The 22,149-nt window shown below is 40.5% G+C and overlaps 3 protein-coding genes across 6 annotated transcripts; 1 reads left to right on the top strand and 2 right to left on the bottom strand.

The window, feature by feature from the left end:
- Positions 1–4,281: 4,281 nt before the first annotated feature.
- LOC105280043 (mediator of RNA polymerase II transcription subunit 26) lies at positions 4,282–8,519 on the bottom strand. 3 transcript variants are annotated; one of them, XM_011340215.2, is made up of 4 exons: positions 8,272–8,519; positions 6,661–6,735; positions 6,293–6,562; positions 4,282–5,991 (listed from the first exon to the last, which is right to left on the bottom strand). In XM_011340215.2, the coding sequence occupies exons 1-4, from the start codon at positions 8,347–8,349 to the stop codon at positions 4,678–4,680; spliced, it is 1,737 nt and encodes a 578-aa protein (XP_011338517.1). In that variant the 5' UTR covers positions 8,350–8,519; the 3' UTR covers positions 4,282–4,677. The 3 variants fall into 3 exon arrangements, with proteins under 3 accessions (XP_011338517.1, XP_011338519.1, XP_011338518.1); XM_011340217.3 differs by lacking the exon at positions 8,272–8,519 and adding an exon at positions 6,937–8,258; XM_011340216.3 differs by lacking the exon at positions 8,272–8,519 and adding an exon at positions 6,818–8,258.
- A 2,005-nt stretch (positions 8,520–10,524) lies between these two features.
- On the bottom strand, positions 10,525–12,800 carry LOC105280042 (52 kDa repressor of the inhibitor of the protein kinase). Of its 2 annotated transcripts, none has more exons than XM_011340213.3 (7): positions 12,669–12,800; positions 12,247–12,389; positions 11,945–12,133; positions 11,700–11,804; positions 11,564–11,620; positions 11,425–11,478; positions 10,525–11,301 (listed from the first exon to the last, which is right to left on the bottom strand). In XM_011340213.3, the coding sequence occupies exons 2-7, from the start codon at positions 12,351–12,353 to the stop codon at positions 11,142–11,144; spliced, it is 672 nt and encodes a 223-aa protein (XP_011338515.1). In that variant the 5' UTR covers positions 12,354–12,389; positions 12,669–12,800; the 3' UTR covers positions 10,525–11,141. The 2 variants fall into 2 exon arrangements, with proteins under 2 accessions (XP_011338515.1, XP_011338516.1); XM_011340214.3 differs by having other exon boundaries at positions 12,247–12,408; positions 12,669–12,780.
- Positions 12,801–15,025: 2,225 nt separating this feature from the next.
- Positions 15,026–22,136, top strand: LOC105280041 (peroxisomal multifunctional enzyme type 2). The gene is made up of 17 exons (XM_011340212.3): positions 15,026–15,203; positions 15,292–15,540; positions 16,858–16,995; positions 17,196–17,348; positions 17,427–17,699; positions 17,843–17,959; positions 18,342–18,472; positions 18,552–18,638; positions 18,711–18,771; positions 18,850–19,013; positions 19,149–19,272; positions 19,390–19,565; positions 19,870–20,046; positions 20,635–20,749; positions 21,130–21,327; positions 21,546–21,643; positions 21,729–22,136. Exons 2-17 carry the CDS (start codon positions 15,486–15,488, stop codon positions 21,846–21,848), a joined length of 2,187 nt encoding a protein of 728 aa, XP_011338514.1. The 5' UTR covers positions 15,026–15,203; positions 15,292–15,485; the 3' UTR covers positions 21,849–22,136.
- Positions 22,137–22,149: the final 13 nt, after the last annotated feature.

The following is a 22,149-nucleotide window of genomic DNA, read 5'->3' on the forward strand; positions in this document are numbered from 1 at the left end:
TTCGCACTTCTTCGAAATTATCAAAGTGTGTATCCTCTAAAGCGTGTTGCATCGACCGGAACAAATAATAATCGCATGGAGCAATGTCCGGAGAAGACTTGCCATTCAAGTTCTAATAGTGTTTGTTTCACTGATAACGCAACGTGAGGTCGAGCGTTGTCACGGAGAAGAATCACTTTCCGTCGTTTACTCGCAATTGGTGGTCGGTTTTGGTCCAATGCTTGCTTCAACTTGTACAATTGGTGTCGATAACGATCAACCGTGACAGTCTCGTGCGGATTTAACAGCTCGTAGTACACTATCCCACCAAATACAGAGCATTACTTTTCAACCGTGAATATTGCGTCTCGGAGTGGATGTTGATGGTTCGCCTGGATCCACCCATGATTTTCTGCGTTTCGGATTATCAAAATAGATCCACTTTTCATCCCCGGTAACAATCCGAGACAAAAGACTCTTCTTTTTTTGCCTGGCGATCAACGAAATGCAAATGTTCAAATGGCACTTTCCGATAATTGATGTCGAACCCATTTCCCTTCCTTCTGAATTTTTCCCATTTCATGTAAATGTTTGGTAACTGTTGTACGATCAACATTTAATGCTCTGGCAAGAGATGGATTCCACCACGATAAAATCACTCTTCTTTTCAGTTGATCCATTCGTCGATGAATTTTCGCACTTCTTCGAAATTATCAAAGTGTGTATCCTCTAAAGCGTGTTGCATCGACCGGAACAAATAATAATCGCATGGAGCAATGTCCGGAGAAGACTTGCCATTCAAGCTCTAATAGTGTTTGTTTCACTGATAACGCAACGTGAGGTCGAGCGTTGTCACGAAGAAGAATCACTTTCCGTCGTTTACTCGCAATTGGTGCTCGTTTTTGGTTCAATGCTCGCTTCAACTTGTACAATTGGTATCGATAACGATCAGCCGTGACAGTCTCGTGCGGATTTAACAGCTCATAGTACACTATCCCACCAAATACAGAGCATTACTTTTCAACCGTGAATATTGCGTCTCGGAGTGGATGTTGATGGTTCGCCTGGATCCACCCATGATTTTCTGCGTTTCGGATTATCAAAATAGATCCACTTTTCATCCCCGGTAACAATCCGAGACAAAAGACTCTTCTTTTTTTGCCCGGCGATCAACGAAATGCAAATGTTCAAATGGCACTTTCCGATAATTGATGTCGAACCCATTTCCCTTCTTTCTGAATTTTTCCCATTTCATGTAAATGTTTGGTAACTGTTGTACGATCAACATTTAATGCTCTGGCAAGTTCTGAAGTGGATTGTGTTGGATTTTCGTGCAATAATGCTTGCAAATCCGCATTTTCAAGCTTTCTTGGTTGTCCCGAGCGTTCTTTGGTCTTCACATCAGTATCACCACTTTTAAAGCGTCTAAACCAGTATTCACACGTCTTAATTGATGGGGCAGAATCACCATAAGTTTTCACAAGAATTCTATAACCGTCAGCCGCAGTTTTCTTTTGATTAAAAAACAAAAGCCACGCATGTCGAAAATGCTAAAGAGCTTTCGAAAGTTGCATTTTTACGATGATATAAACACGACTGTTATTGCATCTATTGCTATAATGCTACTGAATGTCATGGATAATGTCAACACCGTAAGAAGCAACAGTTATCGGAAACAGCTATTGGAACAAACTGACACTACAGCCATCTGTTGCAAAACCCTCAAAACTAAATCACACTCCTAATACAAAAAATACATGGAGCATTTTCATCGGAGACGGTCGAAAGTAGGCGCAGAGACGTCGGCGAAAAACTCGGAGGCGATCTCCCCTGAACGAAGTCTCTCGGGGTCATCAGTTGTAATTATAAATTCCCTTTCGGTCGCATCGTGCACCTCAACGCATACACATTTCACATTTTTTGATTAATAAAAAACATCGAATTAAAATCTCGTTTTTTGTTTTATGAGCAAAGTCAGAGCAGAGAATCTTCCGTTTGTTTCTAAACGCTTTTCGAGGTCTTACGTCGTACACGGGAGAGTAATACTGTAATGATTGTTTGTTGTAACGCTTCTCGAGAAGAAGAAAATGTCGGGAGATGTATCGTGTATCGCTGCAGATTAATAAACGATGCTCCGGTGGATGAGAGTGCTCAATTGATTTATTCACACCAAATATACAAGAGACGTTAGAAAAGTCCCGAGACTGAATGGATCTCTCTCTCTCTCTCTCTCTCTTTCTCGCTCTCTCTCTCTCTCGTGAAGCGAAGCTCGCGGAGGAAACCTGTGGCTTGCCGCTTTGCGTACGTGGTTCGGAGCTAATTAATTAACTTGTAGATACAACTATCAGAAACGGTCTTTTTTTGGTTTGCAACATTCGCTCTTGTTTACGGCTCGTAGACAAGCCGACACGCATTTCTTCGTTTTACTTCGACTCAATTCACTCAGTCCTGCAACTTTTCGGACACACTCTGTACATATATTGCCAAAGGTTGAACTTCGCATTTCTGATATTGCACCTACGAGAGGATTATGCAGATCGCAATTGTTGCAATCCGTCGCGCGGTTTCTTCATTCATCCGGTAGCAGCAAGTGTGGTTTTGGTTTCTTTTGTCAAACATATTCGGCATAAATATCACGCATATGCGAACGAACGAAAAAAGAAATTTGGAGTATAAAATCCCTATGACGCACTTAGACAAATATATCTTTTGTTTTAATTAAGGCACCGGTGTACCTAACTTATTGGTAGCCTGAAGAAATCGCGTTGCTTCCCGCAGTTGCGCGACAAAGTCCCTGCACAGTCTTTGCAAAAATGTTTCAGCATTGGCAAACGATTCTCAAAATTGCGGCGTCGCTAGAATTTCTCTTCTCTTTCTCTCTCTCTTGCACTTACACACTTCTGTTATTTCTGTTTCTATTCGCCCGTTACATCCTCCCGCAAAAGCATTAGGAGAGCAATCCTCACCTCGCGTCTTTATTTCCCCCTTTTCCGCCCTCGTACCTCGAATTTAGGCTTAATCGTTCGAAATAAACTAGATGGCAATGTAACAGAAGAGGAAACCCGTGAAATTGTGCTTAGGATTATGCAGTACACGAAACATTGATCGTCCGAATCAATTTCTTCCCTTGTTTTCTCGAAATTATTATCGTTATGTCGGAGCATAAGAGGCGATTCATGTTGCCATGTACCGTGGACACTCGAAAATGAAAGGTCGAGCGCCATCGACACCCATTATCGTCGTGTAAAAAATCCTGCGTTATATCATCCCGCGTGTCACGCAGCCGGACTGTATCCTACTGTATCCAGTTACAGAAAATCGTATTTTGTTCGTGCAAACACTTGATCGACATCGCGTTTGACGGTTCGAAGACAGCGCTGATTTCCCTTTCCGAAAGTAATGGTCTCTCAATTTCTTTATCATTAGCACAACGACAACGATGGCGATAATGATGACGATGACGATGACAACAATAATTAGGAAATAATAGAACGAACAGAAGCAGTAATAATAATAATAGCGGCCGACGTAGTACTAATAACAAGAATAATATTAATAATAATAAAAATAATAATATTAATATTATATATTAATATTATAATATTAATATTAATATAATAATAATAATATGGGACGATGTCTCGGTGCCGGAAAACGATGCTGACGAGTACGAAGGTATTAAGGGGGGAGCCCGCTTTAGAACGTTGAAAATAAGGTATAATTTTACGAATTTTTTTGCAGAAACTATACAGCGGATCATTGTAAAACTTTGATGCATTTATTAGTACATGTTTAAAGATAAAAAAATTATTTTTTGATTTGAATATATCGCCTGTAGAGGTCGTCCTGGAGGCATTGTAAATTGGTGAGCATTCTCCTGCCTCCAAATTTCATCCAAACTGAAAAATTGAAATATTTTCTCGTTATTTATGAATTCCCATCGTCGATGAACCTTTAATATTCATAAAAACATTACTTTTGCATGAAAAAGTTCAACAACTTTGCCTAAAAATCGTACTTTTGTGTTCTAAGCTCCACCATTTTGGCACTTTTCAACTGTTTTCTTCTCTCTTTGGTTCATCGACGATGGGAATTCATAAATAACGAGAACATATTTCAATTTTTCAGTTTAGACGAAATTTGGAGGCAGGAGAATGCTCACCAATTTGCGATGCCGGCGACGCGGCTGCACTAAGATTTCTCCAGGACGACCTCTACAAGCGATACATTCAAATCAAAAAATAATTTTGTTTATCTTTAAACATGTACTAATAAATGCATCAAAGTTTTATAATGATCCGCTGTATAGTTTCTCCAAAAACAATTCGTAAAATATACCTTATTTTCAGCGTTCTGAAGCAGGCTCCCCCCTTAATGGCCGCGCGTTTACGATTGCGCGTTTGTGATTGGCGAGATAATATCTCTAACAACGGGAATGATTATGACGATGACGATGACAAGGAGGGTGGCGGTGTAACGTGTCGGTTCGTAAAACAGAAATAAAACAGCACGATTAGGAATTTGCAATAGAAAGTTGTTAGTTTGTAATAAACCGACCGATTCACCGACCAACCAACTCGCATTTTAATTTCGCAGATTCCTCACGCTCTCTCATTTTCTCTCTCTCTCTCTCTCCTCGCAATCCTTTTCTCTCAAGGGGGAGGATTAATAATAATAGAATATAAGATAATAAAATCACTAATCGATAATAACATAAGGCATTATGTGGAGGGTCTCGCCCTGGTAACTGGGCCTCGCTAGGATCTGATGCCACTCCCGAAACTCCGCACTATCGGTCTGGCCGCTGTACACACTTTTTGCACTATTCACGTTCGACAATCCGGATGACACTCGGTCACCGTCGCAACACTCGGGCACCGTCGACGACGATGGCGACGGCAGCCTCGGCTGGAAGTTACCATTGAGTCCTTCGACGTGCCGCGTGTGTAACCTCTCAAGATCCTCGGCGGTGACTTCCCGTGGTGGCGGTGAACATTCGGCGCCGTTTCGCTCCTCCTCCGTAGACAATCCGGCGGGGTCGTAGTCGCCCCAGTCTATCGAGCTCGGGTCGAGGGGCGGTAACTTGGCCAGTATCTCCTCGACCGTGAGATCCCGGTGCGACGATGGCGACCGACGGGTCGGCCCGGCAGTGCCCACCGGTCTATCCTGGTCGTGCAGCCTGTCCCGACACGCCTCGGGCGACGGTTCGTGACAGTTGTCCACAGATCTGGATCGCGCCACCTGCGCCTTGCCGTCGGTGGAGACCAGCCCGCCCCTGGGCAGGCTCGAGTTCTTCTGGGAGCAGCGTGTGTACTTGGACACCTGCTCGTTACTACTGCCTCGCAGAACCATGTCGTCTATGCTGGGGGGTTCCGCGACGCTTTGACTAGCTAAAGCGTTCGTGCCAACGGGGCTGCAGTTGCTTCCCCGCGCCTGCAAATCGGCCAGTAGCTCCTGCGTGGTCTTCAGCTTCGGGTTCCTCGAGATACTGGCCAGCTTCTCCTTCACGCTATCCTCCGGGAACGGTTGCCGTTTCGTCGACTTGCTACCCTTCTTGCGGCCACGTTTCTTTGGGTTCGTCGTGTCGTCCGTAGCCGGGGGGGAGGTCTCCGCGAGACGCTCGGAGGAGATTCGTTCCTTCAGTGTGGGGCTAGGCACTTGCGAATTTAAATTACCACTTATATTCTCGCCGTTAAGCCGTTGCTTCTTGGCGAGGTTCTCCTCTACCATCGGCTCGGAGCTCCGGAGCGGCGACTGGTAGTGCTGACATCCTCCCTGCAGCTCCTTGCTGTTCTCTTCTTTTCGCAGCCGCTTGTTGGAACTGTGTGTACGCGGCACCGCTTCGAGCGTGTGATTCTGACTCGAAGAACTCAGGACTGGCGACGCGTTCCTCGAACAGGAACTTAGCCTGTGATTGCTGGTCAGTGACTGCTGCTGAATTGACTGTTTGTTCGAGGACGCGTTAGGAGATCGCGAGTGGTCGCTGTGCACAGACAGTGCCGGACTAAGCACCTGTAATTGTAAATTACAGTTTTGTGTACAAAACATGTAGTAGACGTACTTGGCAGTTAATTATTTAATTAACACTCTTTTAATGCAGTTACAGACACAATTATAGTAAAATTGTAAATATGAAGGGTGTATTTCACTGGGAATATACCCGCACGTTCTCTTTGAATTAATTAATTTAATGTCATTACAAGGCAGATTGTAAATTTTCTGGGCATAAAAAACAATTAAGAAAAAGATGTAGACACTGTCACTAGCAAGACATTCCATGAGAAAGCAGAATCGTGTCTTATTTGAGACTCACTTTGAGTTGGGTAGCATCTTTTAGTAGAGGACTGTGAGGCTTGAGCCCCCGTAACGCGGGGCTCTGTGGCTTGAGATTTCTCAGGGCCACCTCCTTCGCCCCGTTGAGTGCTGGCGGTGCTGTGTCGGCCAGCGTAGGCTGCGGCGTCGAATGCACCGATGGTAAAACCATGTCTCGCCAGCGGCGTACCAGATCCTTCGCACGTTTGGCCAAGGCATCGTTACTCGTCTTTCTACGAAGCTCATTGATGTGTTTTCCGAGCCTCGTAATCTAGGAAAAAGCGTCCAAGTTGTAATGCAGTCGCCTGTTCAGCCTTACGTCAAAACAGCTGGTACCGTGAGACAAATCAGGATAAATTAAGTTCTAACCTCCAGCACTTCTTTAGTGATTGTTGTCTTTTCCAGTGCCGTAATGACATCCACAACAGCTCGCATGTCGAGCACCTGGCGTAGAAACAAATGCTGTATTATTTCGTCACACATTTTTACGTTATAAACATATGGAAATTGGAGGTTAACGTATTACTGTGTGTCTCCTTCAAATTGTTTCCGTATCAAAACGATTCAATGTCCGACAACGGGAAAAATTTCTATGAACGAGAAGGCTTTGTCGCAAGTAGTATAAGACGTTCCACGATACACAACCTTCGATCTCTCGAGTCGACTCTTCCTCGACTACGAGCACCGAGCACTAATAATTTTCGAGCGATTTTCTCCGTAAATCGGTGAATGATTATCAGCGACTGGGAAGCTCTTTATAAAGCAAGTGTCGGTAACGCCGAAGCTAACATCGTACGCTTTGCTCGCTCTCGAGTGCATCCTGCCTTAACGGAATTTAATTAAATTCGGCCCGAAAATAAAGTTACGTAATACAACACATCGGAAATACGACGACGACCTCCCGCGACATTTCGAGGGAAAATCGACCGTAAATTAGTGAGGAAATCTGTCATTACAATTAAGGTCGCGCGCGTGTGTGTGGGTGAGTGGAGCGCGCGCGCGCGGGCAAGCATACGCGTGTGCGTGTGCGGGCCGTGTGTGCAGGTTATACCCATTCGACTCCACGTACTCCCCCGAAATACGGTAAAATACTAGAATCGCCGTTTTGTACGACCGCGAGCACCTCGCGTCGCCGGCGAAGCGACTGGGTTTCCCCGACCGTGCGAACGGCGAGTTGCGTCACGACCGCCGAACGATATCGGGTCCACGATAACGTTTTGGACGAGTAAACTCTCCGCGGCGAACGCGTTCCGAGAAGCACCCTCGAAGGCGCAGAAGGTGCACGGGCCGATCGGGTTGGCGCGAGGACGCAGCACACGTGCGCCACGGAGGCAGGAAACCCGGGCCATCCGCGAGCAGCATGGCTCCTCTCCCCTCGAGGAGGACGGAAGAGACTACCTCGAGGACATTCCTCCGTTTCTGTCGGAGGGAGTGTCGGGCGAACCGGGGAAACCCCCCGGGGAACGTCGCGTAACAACGGACGACCGGGAGGACGGGACGCGATACGCACGAGGGGAGAGGATCCACGAGGGTTGACGGTCCACCGGTTGAGGTTATGTGGCCAGGTAGTCGGGGTCCGCGTACGTCGCCCACTACGCCGGCTATCCTTTTCCCTCCCTCCTGCTGTCTCGCTCTCGCCCCCTGCACGTACACTCGGGGAGCCATGTGAGCGAGTGTGGGTACGGGCGAGTCGGAGGCGGCCCCGCACCAGCGCGCGGGGATCGCACTCTGTGGCGCGCGGCCGCGAGCGCGGAGAGGAACGGTATCACGGACGACGGCGACGACGGCACTCATACAGTCGCGGTCGCCACGCTTACACGTACAACGCCACACACACAGCGGAGCACTCCCGCGCACGCCACTGGTACAGGCAACACGGCGCACGGGGGATCGAGAGTGGCCCGATAGCCGTTTGCGCGTACGGACACGGAGACGGCGCGGTGCATCCCGCCGCGACACACCACACTCCGCCTTACTTACATTGTATTCCTTGTCAAGAGATTTCAACAATTTTTCGGCGAGCTCGCTGCAATTTCTCTGCATCGGACTATCACGCATGTGGGCCCACGACGGGGATGTATTATATTAAGGTTAAGCGGAGAAAAGGGAGTCCAGGCTCTGCCGCGTACACGGAGTGTCCCGAATGCCGAGAGACACGAGGGGGACTCGCAATGGCGACTACCGAACTGAGCGCTCCACCGTCGTTCGCATGCCCTCCCTGCCTCCCGAGTGCCTCCTAGTCGTGGCCCATGCATCGTCCCTACCCCCACGCCACCTTGTCGGGGCGCCACTAGCGACGCCGGTGGCCGGCCGGAGATCGCCGAGGCGGCCCGAGCCGCCTTCCGTCTCCTTTCCTCCTTCGCGCCTCACGACCGAACGTCCTCCTCCCCTCCCGCCGCCCTTAATGCTCTCGGCCTGTCGTGTCAGTTCGCACTTGGTGCGCCCGGCGCTCCTCGACGCCGCGCGATGCGCCATGTACAGATGGGTGGATCGTTGATTACGGCGTATCACAACCTGCGACGCTTTCGCTGCACCGCCGGCCCGAGAGCTTTCGGCTCGCCGTCAGTTCGCCGCTCGTTTAGCCCAGATGTCGTCCCAGAGTCCCTACCGAGTGCCACCTTCGTGTCGGATATGAGAATAAAATTAATTAGCGAGCAATCGCCTATTCAGTACCGAACCCGAGTACAGGCCGAGTTGGACGCGAATGCGGGCATCGACTCTAACTTCGCTCGACCGTTTTTCTCCCGTAATTTTAAACGCCGAGACGAGTGGTGACTCACGGTCGACTGCAATGTCGCGAAAGTAGAGCGTATGCTTCCAAACTTGTATAGCTTCGGTCAGAGTGTCTATGGCGATAGATCGAGAGTATGCGAGGAAGGGTGTTCGTAATAATTATTTTAATTGCGTCAATATTTGTGGAAAAAGAATATGGCTTACATAAAAGGTCGCGAGGTCTTGAGGGAAGACATTTTACGGCCGACATATCGATTGATGTAATCAAGGTGATTGTTTCGACCCTTCTGCTCCGTACGATCGCAATTTCTTGTCTTGTGCCGCGTATCGGTATTGACGATAAAAACAATTATTTCTACGCATAAAGTGTTTAATTTGTAACCAATGATATGAGAGTTTTGTCAACCTTTCTAAATATCTATTTCCGGAGGCAAGGCATTACGTCTAGACCGTAGATCACGTACGATCGGTGTCTCCCGAGAAACGCTTGAATTTTGCTAACAAATTTGAGACGCACTTTCGAAAGATCTCAGAAAATGAGTCTCCATTTTAATACAGATTACGAGTATCGTACTTTGCCGAGTACGAGATGCATAATAATAGGTCTGTTCTTTTTAGCTGCACTGCTGAACTGGTGCAGTAAGTTAGAGTGAGAAAAAATATACTTGTCTCACTTTAACGTATTGCACTAGTTCAGCAGTGCAGCTGAAAAGAACAGACCTAACACTTCGATGCTCTAGTGAAGTTTTGTATGACTAGGGATATGGGGAAAAGTTTGAGTAGAGTCCCTAGAAAGAGCGCTAGAGTTCCTGAGGCTGTGTTCAGCCGCACCCGCTTTCGCGCTGTCAGTCTATTTTTGTTTTATATTTAAGGGGATGCTGGAGTTGCTAGTGAACTTCTTCGCGATGGTGCTGCCATCGCGCAATATTTGCACAATAAAATGTTTTTTTACAAAAATTTGGCAATTTGTACGCGCAAAATCGCTGTTGAGCGGTGTTTGGACACAATTAAGGAATATGAGACTGCTTTTCGAAGTGACTTTAGAAGCGTCATAAAAGAGAATTCTGTGTTTTCCTTTAGGATTAGAGGTTAGAATACAGGAGAACACAGAATTCTCTTTTATGACGCTTCTAAAGTCACTTCGAAAAGCATCCTCATATTCCTTAATTGTGTCCAAACACCGCTCAACAGCGATTTTGTGCGTACAAATTGCCAAATTTTTGTAAAAAGCATTTTATTGTGCAAATATTGTGCGATGGCAGCACCATCGCGAAGAAATTCACTAGCAGCTCCAGTATCCCCTTAAGGGAAAGCTGGAGTTGCTAGTGAACTATTTTTTCACTATAGCGATGGTAATTGCAGTTTCGAAGATTCTCTTTATTGCTTGTGCAGAATAAAAAATCCTTTTCCACAAATGAAGTATAGATAGAAAGAAAGTCCGCTCTACAGGACTTTATATTCAAAATGGAAAAAAGTTAAAAACTTGCATTTGTCTTTTCTAACTTTTTTAATGAATGATAACGATTGACAGCGCGAAAAAGCGAACTGAACATTAAATTACGATTAAATAGTCAATGAAATATTTATCTATTGCATTACATAAAATAGGCGCACATTTTCGAATTTGATATATATCAAACATAAAAGAAATATATTTCGATATACATATGTACATATAGGTCCATATTCAGAACGCGCTTACAACGGTAAGCGCCTTCAACGTGGCTTCTCAACCAATCAAGTAGTTTTTAAATAATTTTTAGGGCGCTTTTATTGTTGTAAGCGCGTTCCGAGTATGAACCAGTTTTTAAATAATTAGAGAATTCAAATGCAACGCTGACAATAAAGTAAAAAATGCATATCAATATCATATCTTATAAAACTTACATTCCTATAACAAATACTAAAACATTAACAGTAAACTGTTCACTAATGAGCAGGAAAGTATTGCGATACAATTTGCACGTTACAATTACGAACCTATTACAAGAAATAAAAAATGTATAAGTCAATTATAATTACGATAAAAATTTCTTCTCTTTCAATTCCTCTTCATATCATAACTGTTTGAGCCTCTAAGTAAGAAAACAAGAGAGCAAAATGGATTCTTATGCATCTCAGGTAGGTTTATTTGTTTGCTGAAGCTGTCTGATAGATTCAAGCAGCGCTTTATCCTGTATCGGTTTTAGTTTTACAAGCTTAAAACGTAACTTCTTTTTCTGAAGGCCATCCTTCGACGGTGAACTTATTGCTACAAGTACGGTGTTCGAGGTACTTCTACAACATATTTCCAAATTCTTATTAGACATCAAGGAAAATATATCTCTGCTTAAGAAACAATTTTTGTAAATGGGAAAAGAAAGATGAGTTATTATATTTAGCTAATAAATGAGAACTTACGGTTTAGTCTGGGTTTTCACATTGGTTGACAAGGCTTGGGAAGATTGCAAGACACTGAAAAGTATCATGCATTTTTGTTATATTTTTATTCTTATTTTTATTATAAAAATAAGTGAAAAATATTTTGTATTATTATTACTTGTTATCCGTGTCCTGCACTGATGGCGATTCAATTATCTCTACATCTGTTGTACTTCTGTAACAGAAATTGATATCCATTTTTGTTATAGATAATTATAATAATACCAAATATAAATTAAGACACATTTACTGACTCATTTGTTTCTTCTTCCTTTTGCTCAGTGTTTTCTTTCTCCTTGGCATCTTCTTTATCTTCGTTTTCATCTTCGATTACTATGTTGCCTTTTACAACCTGAATTCTGAAGGGAAAGATTTTTATTTATTTCCTGATTCAGTTCTTAGTGATACTAACAAATTAAAATATTGTTATATTATTTATAAAAGTCGTGCAAATAGTATTCCCTTCATGGAATAGCTTAAATTCTCAATAGAAACTTACTTTGGGCCAAAAGGTGGTCCAAAGAATCGTGTCGGCACAGCGTCCGGGTGAAGGCGTGCTCTGACTTTATTTAATTTTAACCACTTGTCCTCAAAATGTAAATTACACAAGCGACAATTTTGATGAGCGTATAGTGGACCTTTCGGTTCCAAATCTGTTCTTCCACACGCTCTTACCCATTGCAACCATCTGTATACATTACAGCGTACAAACATTATCAACATGCGAAACATAAAATGCATATTTTTAGAAGGATAAATAAAATATTCTTTACACAAAGAATGATTGAAACAGCACCATACCTGTCGTGTTCCTTGGGAAATTTAAAGAAATGTCGTCCCTCCAAACTGAAATGTCGGGTACACTCGGGCACCACGCACCACGGATTTTTCTTCGGCTTTTCAGTCATTTTCCTGTAAACTCTCAACTTCTTTTCCTCTGAATTCTGCAATAAGAAATGCTTTCTGCAACAAGATTGGAAACTTGTGTCTATATTTATGATAGAAGTTTCCAATTTAAATATATTTATGGCTATTTTGTTTATCTTTATCCAGATAAAAACACGATCATGCAACGATCAGTATGCCTTATCGCCGCCGAATTCTGCCGCCAAATCACGACGCAACAGTCGCACGAGTTTTTGACAGCTTTGCTGTCGGTGCATCAAGGCATGAGAGTATACAGTATTTTTCTAACTTGTTGTTTTCTGTAATATTATACTTACCCGTGCAAAGGTTCTGCTGTTTTTTTGTTGATTAGCGCAGAAATAAAAATAAAAGCTTCCGATCTACCGTTAAGTCGTAATATCCACTGTTACCTTATTTTTTTTAACAACATACAGTAGAGACTCGTAGCGGAACTGTTTGAAACTAATTTTGGCAGCGAAACGAGCTGGTGCTGCGATCTATCGAAACATGTGGCAAGTTTCACGGCGAAGCGCGTACGCCTGCGCATGTGTGTGGGTGTGTAATTGATATTAGGCTGTTTTTTTATTGCTGCACTGCTGAACTGGTGCAATACGTCAAGTGAGACAAGTATATTTTTTCTCACTCTAATTCATTATTCAGCAGTGCAGGAATAAAAAACAGGCCTATTACAATTACAAACATTAATTACAAACGTTCTGCTTCCTGATGAGTTTCCTTTTTGTTTTTGTTGGAATGGTGAGATAGCACTATTCAAGAGGTTAGAAAAAGGTTTTTTTTTATTTTTACATAATTTATTATTATTTTTACATAATACAATTTGCAGTTGCGACGGAGTCTGAAAAATACTGAAAGAGAAATTGAAATGATATTATTGGACAAATCCTTACTTCACGCATGCGTATGCGTGTACTATAGACATGACTAGAGTTTTAGCGCTAAATAGCGCTGATAGTGGACTCCGAAGGGGACAGTCATTGACATAGGAATATATGGACGGAGCCTTTTACGAGGGGAAGCCGAGATTAGCGGTAAGGGGAGAGCACTGGCACTTCGTGTAACTTCGGCTGTTCGGGTATGTTCGGTTCCGCTAGTGATATAAGGGTGGCCCATTTTAATTTATACAGTCGATTTTTTTAAAAACTAAAAGAGATACGAAAAAATGTTTCGGATAGACATGTCACGATTTCGAGGGGGACATAAGATGATACCATTGGTTTGACCTTGAATAGTCGTTTGAAGGTCACGCGAAGATCACCTTTAATTTCTTAAATTGAAACCCCAACTTTTTATTGCAGATTCTTATTCTCCATCGAAAAGTAAGTAACTTTTGTCTGAAACATTTTTCCGAAAAATGTCATCTTATGTCCTTAAAATGTCCTCAAAACTCATCTTGAAGATCATTTTAAGGACATAAGATGACATTTTTCGGAAAAATGTTTCAGACAAAAGTTACTTACTTTTCGATGGAGAATAAGAATCTGCAATAAAAAGTTGGGGTTTCAATTTAAGAAATTAAAGGTGATTTTCGCGTGACCTTCAAACGACTATTCAAGGTCAAACCAATAGTATCATCTTATGTCCCCCTCGAAATCGTGACATGTCTGTCTGAAACATTTTTTCGTATCTCTTTTAGTTTTTAAAAAAATCGACTGTATAAATTAAAATGGGCTACCCTGTATATATATATGTACGATGGTTATTGTGTTGTGTCGGATGTAGCAATCGCATTAATGCAAAAAGGAAAAATTGGCAATAACGTATGAAAGAAAATAATGGTCCGAAAATTTCTTTTCATCTGTAAGTAAAACATACAATTGTAGGTTATACACAATGCCGGTAAAACGTTTCAGATATTGTTATGCGTTTATTATTATTTAAATTTATTATTATTGTGTTAAGAAAGAATTTTGGCTTGATTATACACCTAGACCGAGTAATGGTGGCACCGAAAGACAATCTTATTTAATTATTATATTTTTAACGTAATTTAGATGTAACATTGTCACCTACTGAAGAGGACCACATCCCGTATGGTCGAAACGTCGTTCTAATAAAGAGAATTATAGCCAGTTGTGTCGAATATTAATCGTACTCGTTTACTGAAATTATCTACTGGCGGTGTTAAGAAAGAATTTTGGCTTGTTTATTATTATATTCGTATGAACAATTGTTCAATAACAGTTTTTCATTTATAGTTTTTATTAATTCATATATTTAATAATAAATATATATATATAGTCAAATCGTATATATTATTATTAAATATACGAATTATAATAACAACTATAAATGAAAAACTGTTATCGAACAATTATTCATATGAATATAATAATAAACACATAACAATATGTGAAACGTTTTACCGGCATTGTGTATAACCTACAATTGTATGTATTTTACTTACAGATGAAAAGAAATTTTCGGATCATTTTCTTTCATAAGTTGTTGCCAATTTTTCCTTTTTGCATTAATGCGATTGCTACATTCCGACACAACACAATAACTCATCGTACATGTAATTTCAGTATCACAACTTTACAAAACTGTATCGAGTATCATTCGGGCGATGTCGAGAACAGCCGAACTCGCCCGATTTGCCAGCAGCCTCTCCTCACCGCAAGTCTCATAACCCCCCTTGCCTAAGTTCGTAGCATAGGCTCCGTCCATATATTCCTATGTCAATGGGGACAGTCGTCAGGTGCGCAACGATTGTCCCGAGTTCTTTTTCAACTTGTTATTTCGTATTTAACTCACTTTTGCAATCGGCCATATATCGAACCTGAAAGGGATCGAGTGCCATTAAACACTAAGAAGAAGAAGAAGCGCTGATAGTGAGCTCCCCGACACAGCCATATTATACATAATACTCTTCATATATATGCATGTGTAGATGTGAACGAGCGTTGAATGTGTTTACAGGTCAAGTGATGGGACTTTACACACACACATATATATAATATATATATAAACTGCTTCATCATTATGAATCCTTATCATTGAACGCAGCGGGGAGTGTTAAAACGTTGTCGCATTGAGCCGAGAATTACATTTGCAGCCCGTCTGTGTGACAAAAGGTGCTGAAGCTGAAAGTATTCGTTGCTTGAACATCGAAAATGTCAGAACTGCGTTTCGACAACCGTGTCGTCGTGGTAACGGGAGCTGGAGCAGGTACATATATCGTGTTATTATTGTTTGAACTTTGATCGTTTCATTAGGAAAATTTCCGCAGGTTTATTAGACACCCATATGTAAAACCGCAGTTAAATCCTTTATTATCCTTGTATCCTTGCATGAGTTAATTTGATTCTAGTGTCCGATATTAATAATAAATTATATTTTATTATTTATTAGCAGAATATCGATGTCGGAATTTCTTTATCAATGTATTGGGTGGCAATTAAAATTCCTAGCGTTGTGTAATCTTTTTTTATGAAGAAGGTGAAAGTTCTGGAAGACCAGAACCGTGCAGCTACCGGAAAGATAGCAAGCGATAGGAAAAAAACAGCTCATATTGAATACATATTCATACCATGTATAAGGCTTGGTATTTCACTACTACACAGTGCTACAAACTTTTATTGCAACTCAATATGTACAGGGTGTCATGTAATTGATAACACAAGTGACCAGATGGTGATTCTAAGATTGAATTGACAATAGAATAATAAAATAAAATTTCTTTATGAAGCTTGTTTGTGAGAAAAAATATGTGCTTTTTAGGAACTTCTTAAAAATTGTTATTTAAAAATTGTTAGAAATACTATCCATGTTATCCATTTTGTAAATGTTTCCTAATGTAATATTTTGCGTTTTTAATTTTCCAAATGCTATAATAATTGTTTTACACTTGTCATTGTACATTGTGCATGATAGATTATCATGACTCGACAAATAAAACTTGAGTGATAATAGATCTGGAGATTTGCAGTAGCCAGATATTGTTCCGTCACAACCGATCCCCAGTACTGATATCTCTCGTTTAAGCAATGTTTTACTTCACGGCTGAATACGATGATGGTCCATCCTGTTGAAAAATCAACTCTCTCTTAGAGATTTAGTAAGAAGAGTGTGATCGCATGTCCAGCAAATGGACGTTAGTTCCGTCAATTTCCTGAAAGTAAACAAGTTTATTTTATTTTGCTCTTGACATTTGATCTGTCACAGATTAGCATACATCATACATACACATTAGCATGCTTATTAGTTGGATCGAGATAATCGAAAAGTAAAATCCGTTTGATGTCTTGACTAAGAATGCGTATTCAACAAATATTCAATCATTTTTCTCAAACACAAAGTCTCGTATGAGAACATTTTATTCTATATTTTCTATTCAATTCTCGACGTAGAATCAATTTGTCCTCTCGTGTCACTCTAGTGACACTCCGATATGTATGCATATCTATGAATATATACATGTAAAATGTACAATGTACGTGAGAAATATATATCTTGATTAGAATATGCGTATCATTAACATTTCAGGATTAGGTCGAGCGTATGCGCTACTATTTGCGTCCAGAGGTGCCAGTGTGGTCGTAAATGATTTGGGAGGCAGCAGACACGGGGATGGAAGTAGCACCAAAAGTGCGGATGCCGTTGTTGCAGAAATTAGACGAAATGGTTAGTGCTTGTATTAGTTTTATAGCTTCATTGTTTATTGAGATTATTAGTAACATCTCTATGTGATTTTCAACGTACAACTCGTACTTGGAAAAAGATATTTAAATTTGAAAGTTTCGTTCATCATACATTAATTTTTATGCGTTTCTCATTATTTTTATATTTAAATTAAAATGATGCAACTGACAATCATTGCTTAGGAGGAAAGGCTGTGGCAGATTACAACTCTGTACTCCAGGGTGACAAAATCGTTCAGACAGCGATCGATGCGTACGGCCGTGTGGATGTAGTTATTAATAATGCCGGCATTTTGCGAGATACATCTTTCGCGAAGATGACAATGGAGCAATGGGGTTTGTGCATAAGATCAAATACAATATTAATATCCCTATTAATATTTTACAAATTTACATGTGACTTGCACTTTTTAGATGCGATATACGATGTCCACCTTAAGGGAGCAATGATAACAACGAAAGCAGCGTGGCCATATTTTTATAAGCAGAACTACGGCCGCATAATTTTTACTTCAAGCAATAGCGGTTTATATGGCAACTTTGGACAAACCAATTACAGTACGGCAAAGCTGGGTCTCGTAGGACTAGCTAATACACTGGCCCTCGAAGGAAAAAAGAGAAATATTTACACCAACGTAATAGTGCCTACAGCTGCTTCGCGCTTGACGGAAGATGTCCTTCCACCGGGTAAGTAACTTGGTCTGAATGCTAAAATAAATAATTTTTAATTAATAGTTATCAATGGCAAAATGTATGTAGTAAATAAAAAGTTCATAAAACATCCGAGACTTCCAAGAGGTGTATGAATAGCCGTGTAACTTTTCTGGCAGACTTTTTCGAGCACATGAAGCCTGAACTGATAGCACCCGTCGTTTTCTGGCTGTGTCATGAAAATTGTACAGAAAATGGTTCGATAATCGAGTCAGCATTAGGCTGGGCTGGCAAATGTGAGTATCAATTATCAAATTGTTAACTTCCCACACCTCCAAATTTTCACGGGCTTCCCACACTGGGGTACAGGCTACCCCACGTCGAACATTTAGCTAAAACTATAAGAAACGCTCAACTGGTTTAAGTAATTTTTTGAAAAAAAGTTACATTCGAAAATCGTGAATTTTACATTAATTCGAGGAAAAAAATCATAACTGTTTTTTATAACAGAGATAATTTAAATTTTCTTTGCGGATTCCGCAAGAGCAGACTTGAAATGATAGACGGAAAAAAATTTGCGAATTATAAATAGATTTTACTCGGTTCAGAAGTGCAGCGAGAAAGAACGAGTCTAATGACCGAAGTGTAAAGGCATATGTCTTGTGTCGAAATTCGTAGGTCACTTGGTCCGCTCTACGGGTTGCATTTTGCGGCAAGATCTGTCAGCCGACGTCACGCCGGAGGCTGTGAAGGAGAATTGGTCGCAGATAATCAACATGAAAAAAGCGAAACGGTGCAATACGATTCATGTAAGAGAATATGCGCGCGTATTCGATTTTGTTACTCCTTATCTCGCATTTTTCATCTTTTCTTTATTTTCTTTCTTAGGACGCAACACAGGAATTAATGTACGTTTTCGACAGCTTGTCTACTCCTGATTCTCTTTCCTCTACTGTTGTCTCTTCTTCTTCTGAGGTAAATTTTTGCGTTAATTTTGTGACTTGATTCTGCACAGTTACGCGTAGCCTTTATTGTTATCGTTTACAGGAAGAAAATATCATGATAAGCAGATACAATAATCGTGACGTTATACTGTATGCGCTTGGAGGTACCGTAGCTAGATAAGACATTTAATTTTCATTGTCCAATCAGTTTGATTTCTGCTAACTCCTCCGTCGTCTTTCAGTTGGAGCTACCGTTGCCGAGGCAGATGATCTACGTTATTTATATGAAAATCACGACAACTTTGCCATTTTGCCTACTTTCTTCACCACGTACGGACCTATGGGATGCATTGAAACTTCTGTTCTGCAGACTGCTTTACCAAACATAGAATTTAGCCTAGCGCAGGTATTAACAACTTAAATTCTGTCGTTCATCATCATCCCATATTTCCATGTGCTTGATTGTTCTTCTTTATATTTATATATTAAAATATTCATTTATTTATTTCGTATTGCAATCTTACGTTATTTATACTCGCAGATCCTCCATGGAGAACAATATCTGGAGGTTTTGAAACCTCTGCCTGTCGAAGCCACATTAGAAACGCGCTTCAAAGTGCAAGATGTTATGGACAAGGGAAAGGGCGTCGTTGTTTTAGTTCAACGTACGTAACTCTTCAATGATCATATTTCATAATGTGACCAAAAATTTACAATTACGCACATTGAACTTATTAAATGCTCTATATTTTTATATCTATCTTGTGTTTTAACTTTTTTAGATGATACATATAACGGGGCGACTGAAGAAAAATTGTCGACTGGGCAGATATCTGTATTTATCACTGGTGTAGGTGGTTACGGTGGAAAACGCAGCTCTGACCATATTATTCCAACCGTTCAGCCTCCTGCTAGAAAGCCGGATGTTGTATATGAACAAAAAACTAGTGTTGATCAGGTAAAAAAATATGTGGATGTAATATGTGGGTAAAATGTATGAAAGGATAAATGAAAATTCGATATTTTACACGTGCGGCTGCATGAAAATTAGAATTTAAATTGTTGCGAAAAACGCATTAGAGCGTACATAAATTTTAACGTATTTTTGCCGACGTAAGTTAATATCTCATCTCGTATTACGATTAGGTAACTTTATTTTTATTTTCTCTTAGCGTAATACGAATATTCAAGCATCTTGCTTTAATGATCTAAATCTATCTTATGTAGTTACGTGTGCAATAATTTTGGTATTATCTTCGCAGGCTGCTCTTTATAGATTGAGTGGAGACTACAATCCTTTGCACATTGATCCTAATTTTTCCGCAATTGCTGGACATAGAATACCAATATTACATGGACTGTGTTCGCTGGGATTCTCCACTCGTCATGTTATTAAAACGTTTGCTGGTGGCGATCCACACTTGTTCAAATGCCTCAAGGTATGATTATCATTAAGAAAATCATTCGCGATATTTTGCCAGAATAATAATAATAATGCATACAATAGCATTCTGCACACATGCAGAATGATATAACATTTGTCCAATCTAAAATAATAAGATTGAAGAATTACGATCTTGCAAGTAATACCGTTTTTGAAAAAACAAATTAACCGATAAGGATGACGTCGCGATTATTAGTATCATAAATTTTGCATGTGTAAAATCAATATTCGGCATTAACTTGATAATTAGATTCATAAAGCTTATCGTGGACTCTGCTTATCATAAATAATACGTATGAAATGCACACTCATGATTATTGAAGTGAGTTAAAGGCAAACAGCATGATATGGCATTCAGTCATATATGTACGTATGTAAATTAATAAATAAATGCATATGCATACATACATATATATATATGTTATGTATAATTGAATCTAAATAAAACATATATGTATAAAATAATGAAAAGATTGAGACGAAATATTTCGAAGAGTCAGTGTGTCGACCCAAGATAATTCTTTATCTTTTCTTATTTTGTTCCTTCAAGCCAAATGAGCGAGTGAAACCTTTGGTTTTTTAGGTAAGATTTGTAAAACCAGTTATCCCAGGCGACACATTGCGCACTGAAATGTGGCGTAACGGTAAGAGAATACATTTCCGGACGAGCACAGACTCTACTAAGGATGTTATAGCAGGTTGGCTATTACTCACTGAAGTTATTTCTCGTTATTTTTAGAAATTGAAGTATATACAGGGTGGCCCACATAACTCTTAACAGCTGAATATTTCGGAAACTATTTGTCAAATCAAAAAGTTGTTCATGAGAAAGTTTTATGTATTCGAGGGGCCTTTCTAACTACATAAATATGAAGTTACCCCCTGCCCCCCTTAAGGGGGGCAGGGGGTAACTTCACAATTTCAAACGGGACCCCCTATAAAATGTTAGATGGTTGGGTTCTACGGGTAAAAACAAGTAAATTTCGTTAAAAACATTTTTTTGTCAGAGGTTTCTGTTAAAAGATATGACGGTGTAAAGATATATGCGTCATCGTAAATGAATGCTTTTATTTCGCAGGTGCATATATCGATCTACTCGAAGTTGTTGAACCAATGCTGAAGGCAAACCGATGCTCGGCCAGCGTAGATTTGCAGAGCGATGCTGTATTCGTGGCGATCGGTGAACATGTGAAAACAAATCCGGAAAAGGTCAAGAAAGTTAATGGGATTTTCTTATACAATATTACCGTTGATGGGAAGGTGGCATCTGAATGGAGTGAGTGATTTCAATTACATTATAATAACTGTTGGGTCAGTCAAAAAATTCAATTTGACACTTTTGTTCGAACTGCACTTTTTGACTGACCCAATATATTGAAAATATCTGTGTTGTACCTTGAATTTATATCCCTCTCCCTTTCGGAAAAAAAGATAAAAATAATTATATGCCGAGAGAACTTGCATTCCACATATTTATTTATTTTTTTTTGACAGCTCTTGACTTGAAGAATGCTGAAGTGCACAAAGGAAAGCCTAAATCTGGGAAGGCAGATACCACGCTCACCATTGACGATAAAGATATGGTTGAAATTGTGAGTTACTAAAATATAAAACTAAAATTTTATATACTTTCGGTGCTTTTCCTTTATCTAAAGAAAATCGTCTCGTTCGTTGCAGGCACTGGGAAAATTGAATCCGCAGACGGCATTTATGCGTGGCAAACTGAAAATAACTGGAAACATCATGCTCACGCAGAAATTGAAAGGTCTCATGGAAATGAACAACGCGAAGTTGTAACCTTGTAACGTGTTATGGAAATCTGGTCGAAACGATTGTTATGTATTATGGGCTAGGGATACATGATAGGGATATACTTTTCATAAGTTGTTATTATCTGTTACAGCAGAACGTTTTTATACAGAATTTTAATTTTTGGCAAATCATAATTTTGTATTCGTATTTTTATATATCAATATTGTGACATACAGTTGTAAAGATACTTAGTTGTTAGATGCTGGACACAATTTATGGGACTGTATGGTGAAATATATATATGAAATATACATACATATATAATATGTAAATATATATATATATA

Source organism: Ooceraea biroi, chromosome 13 (assembly GCF_003672135.1).
Source record: "Ooceraea biroi isolate clonal line C1 chromosome 13, Obir_v5.4, whole genome shotgun sequence".
NCBI lineage: Eukaryota > Metazoa > Arthropoda > Insecta > Hymenoptera > Formicidae > Ooceraea > Ooceraea biroi.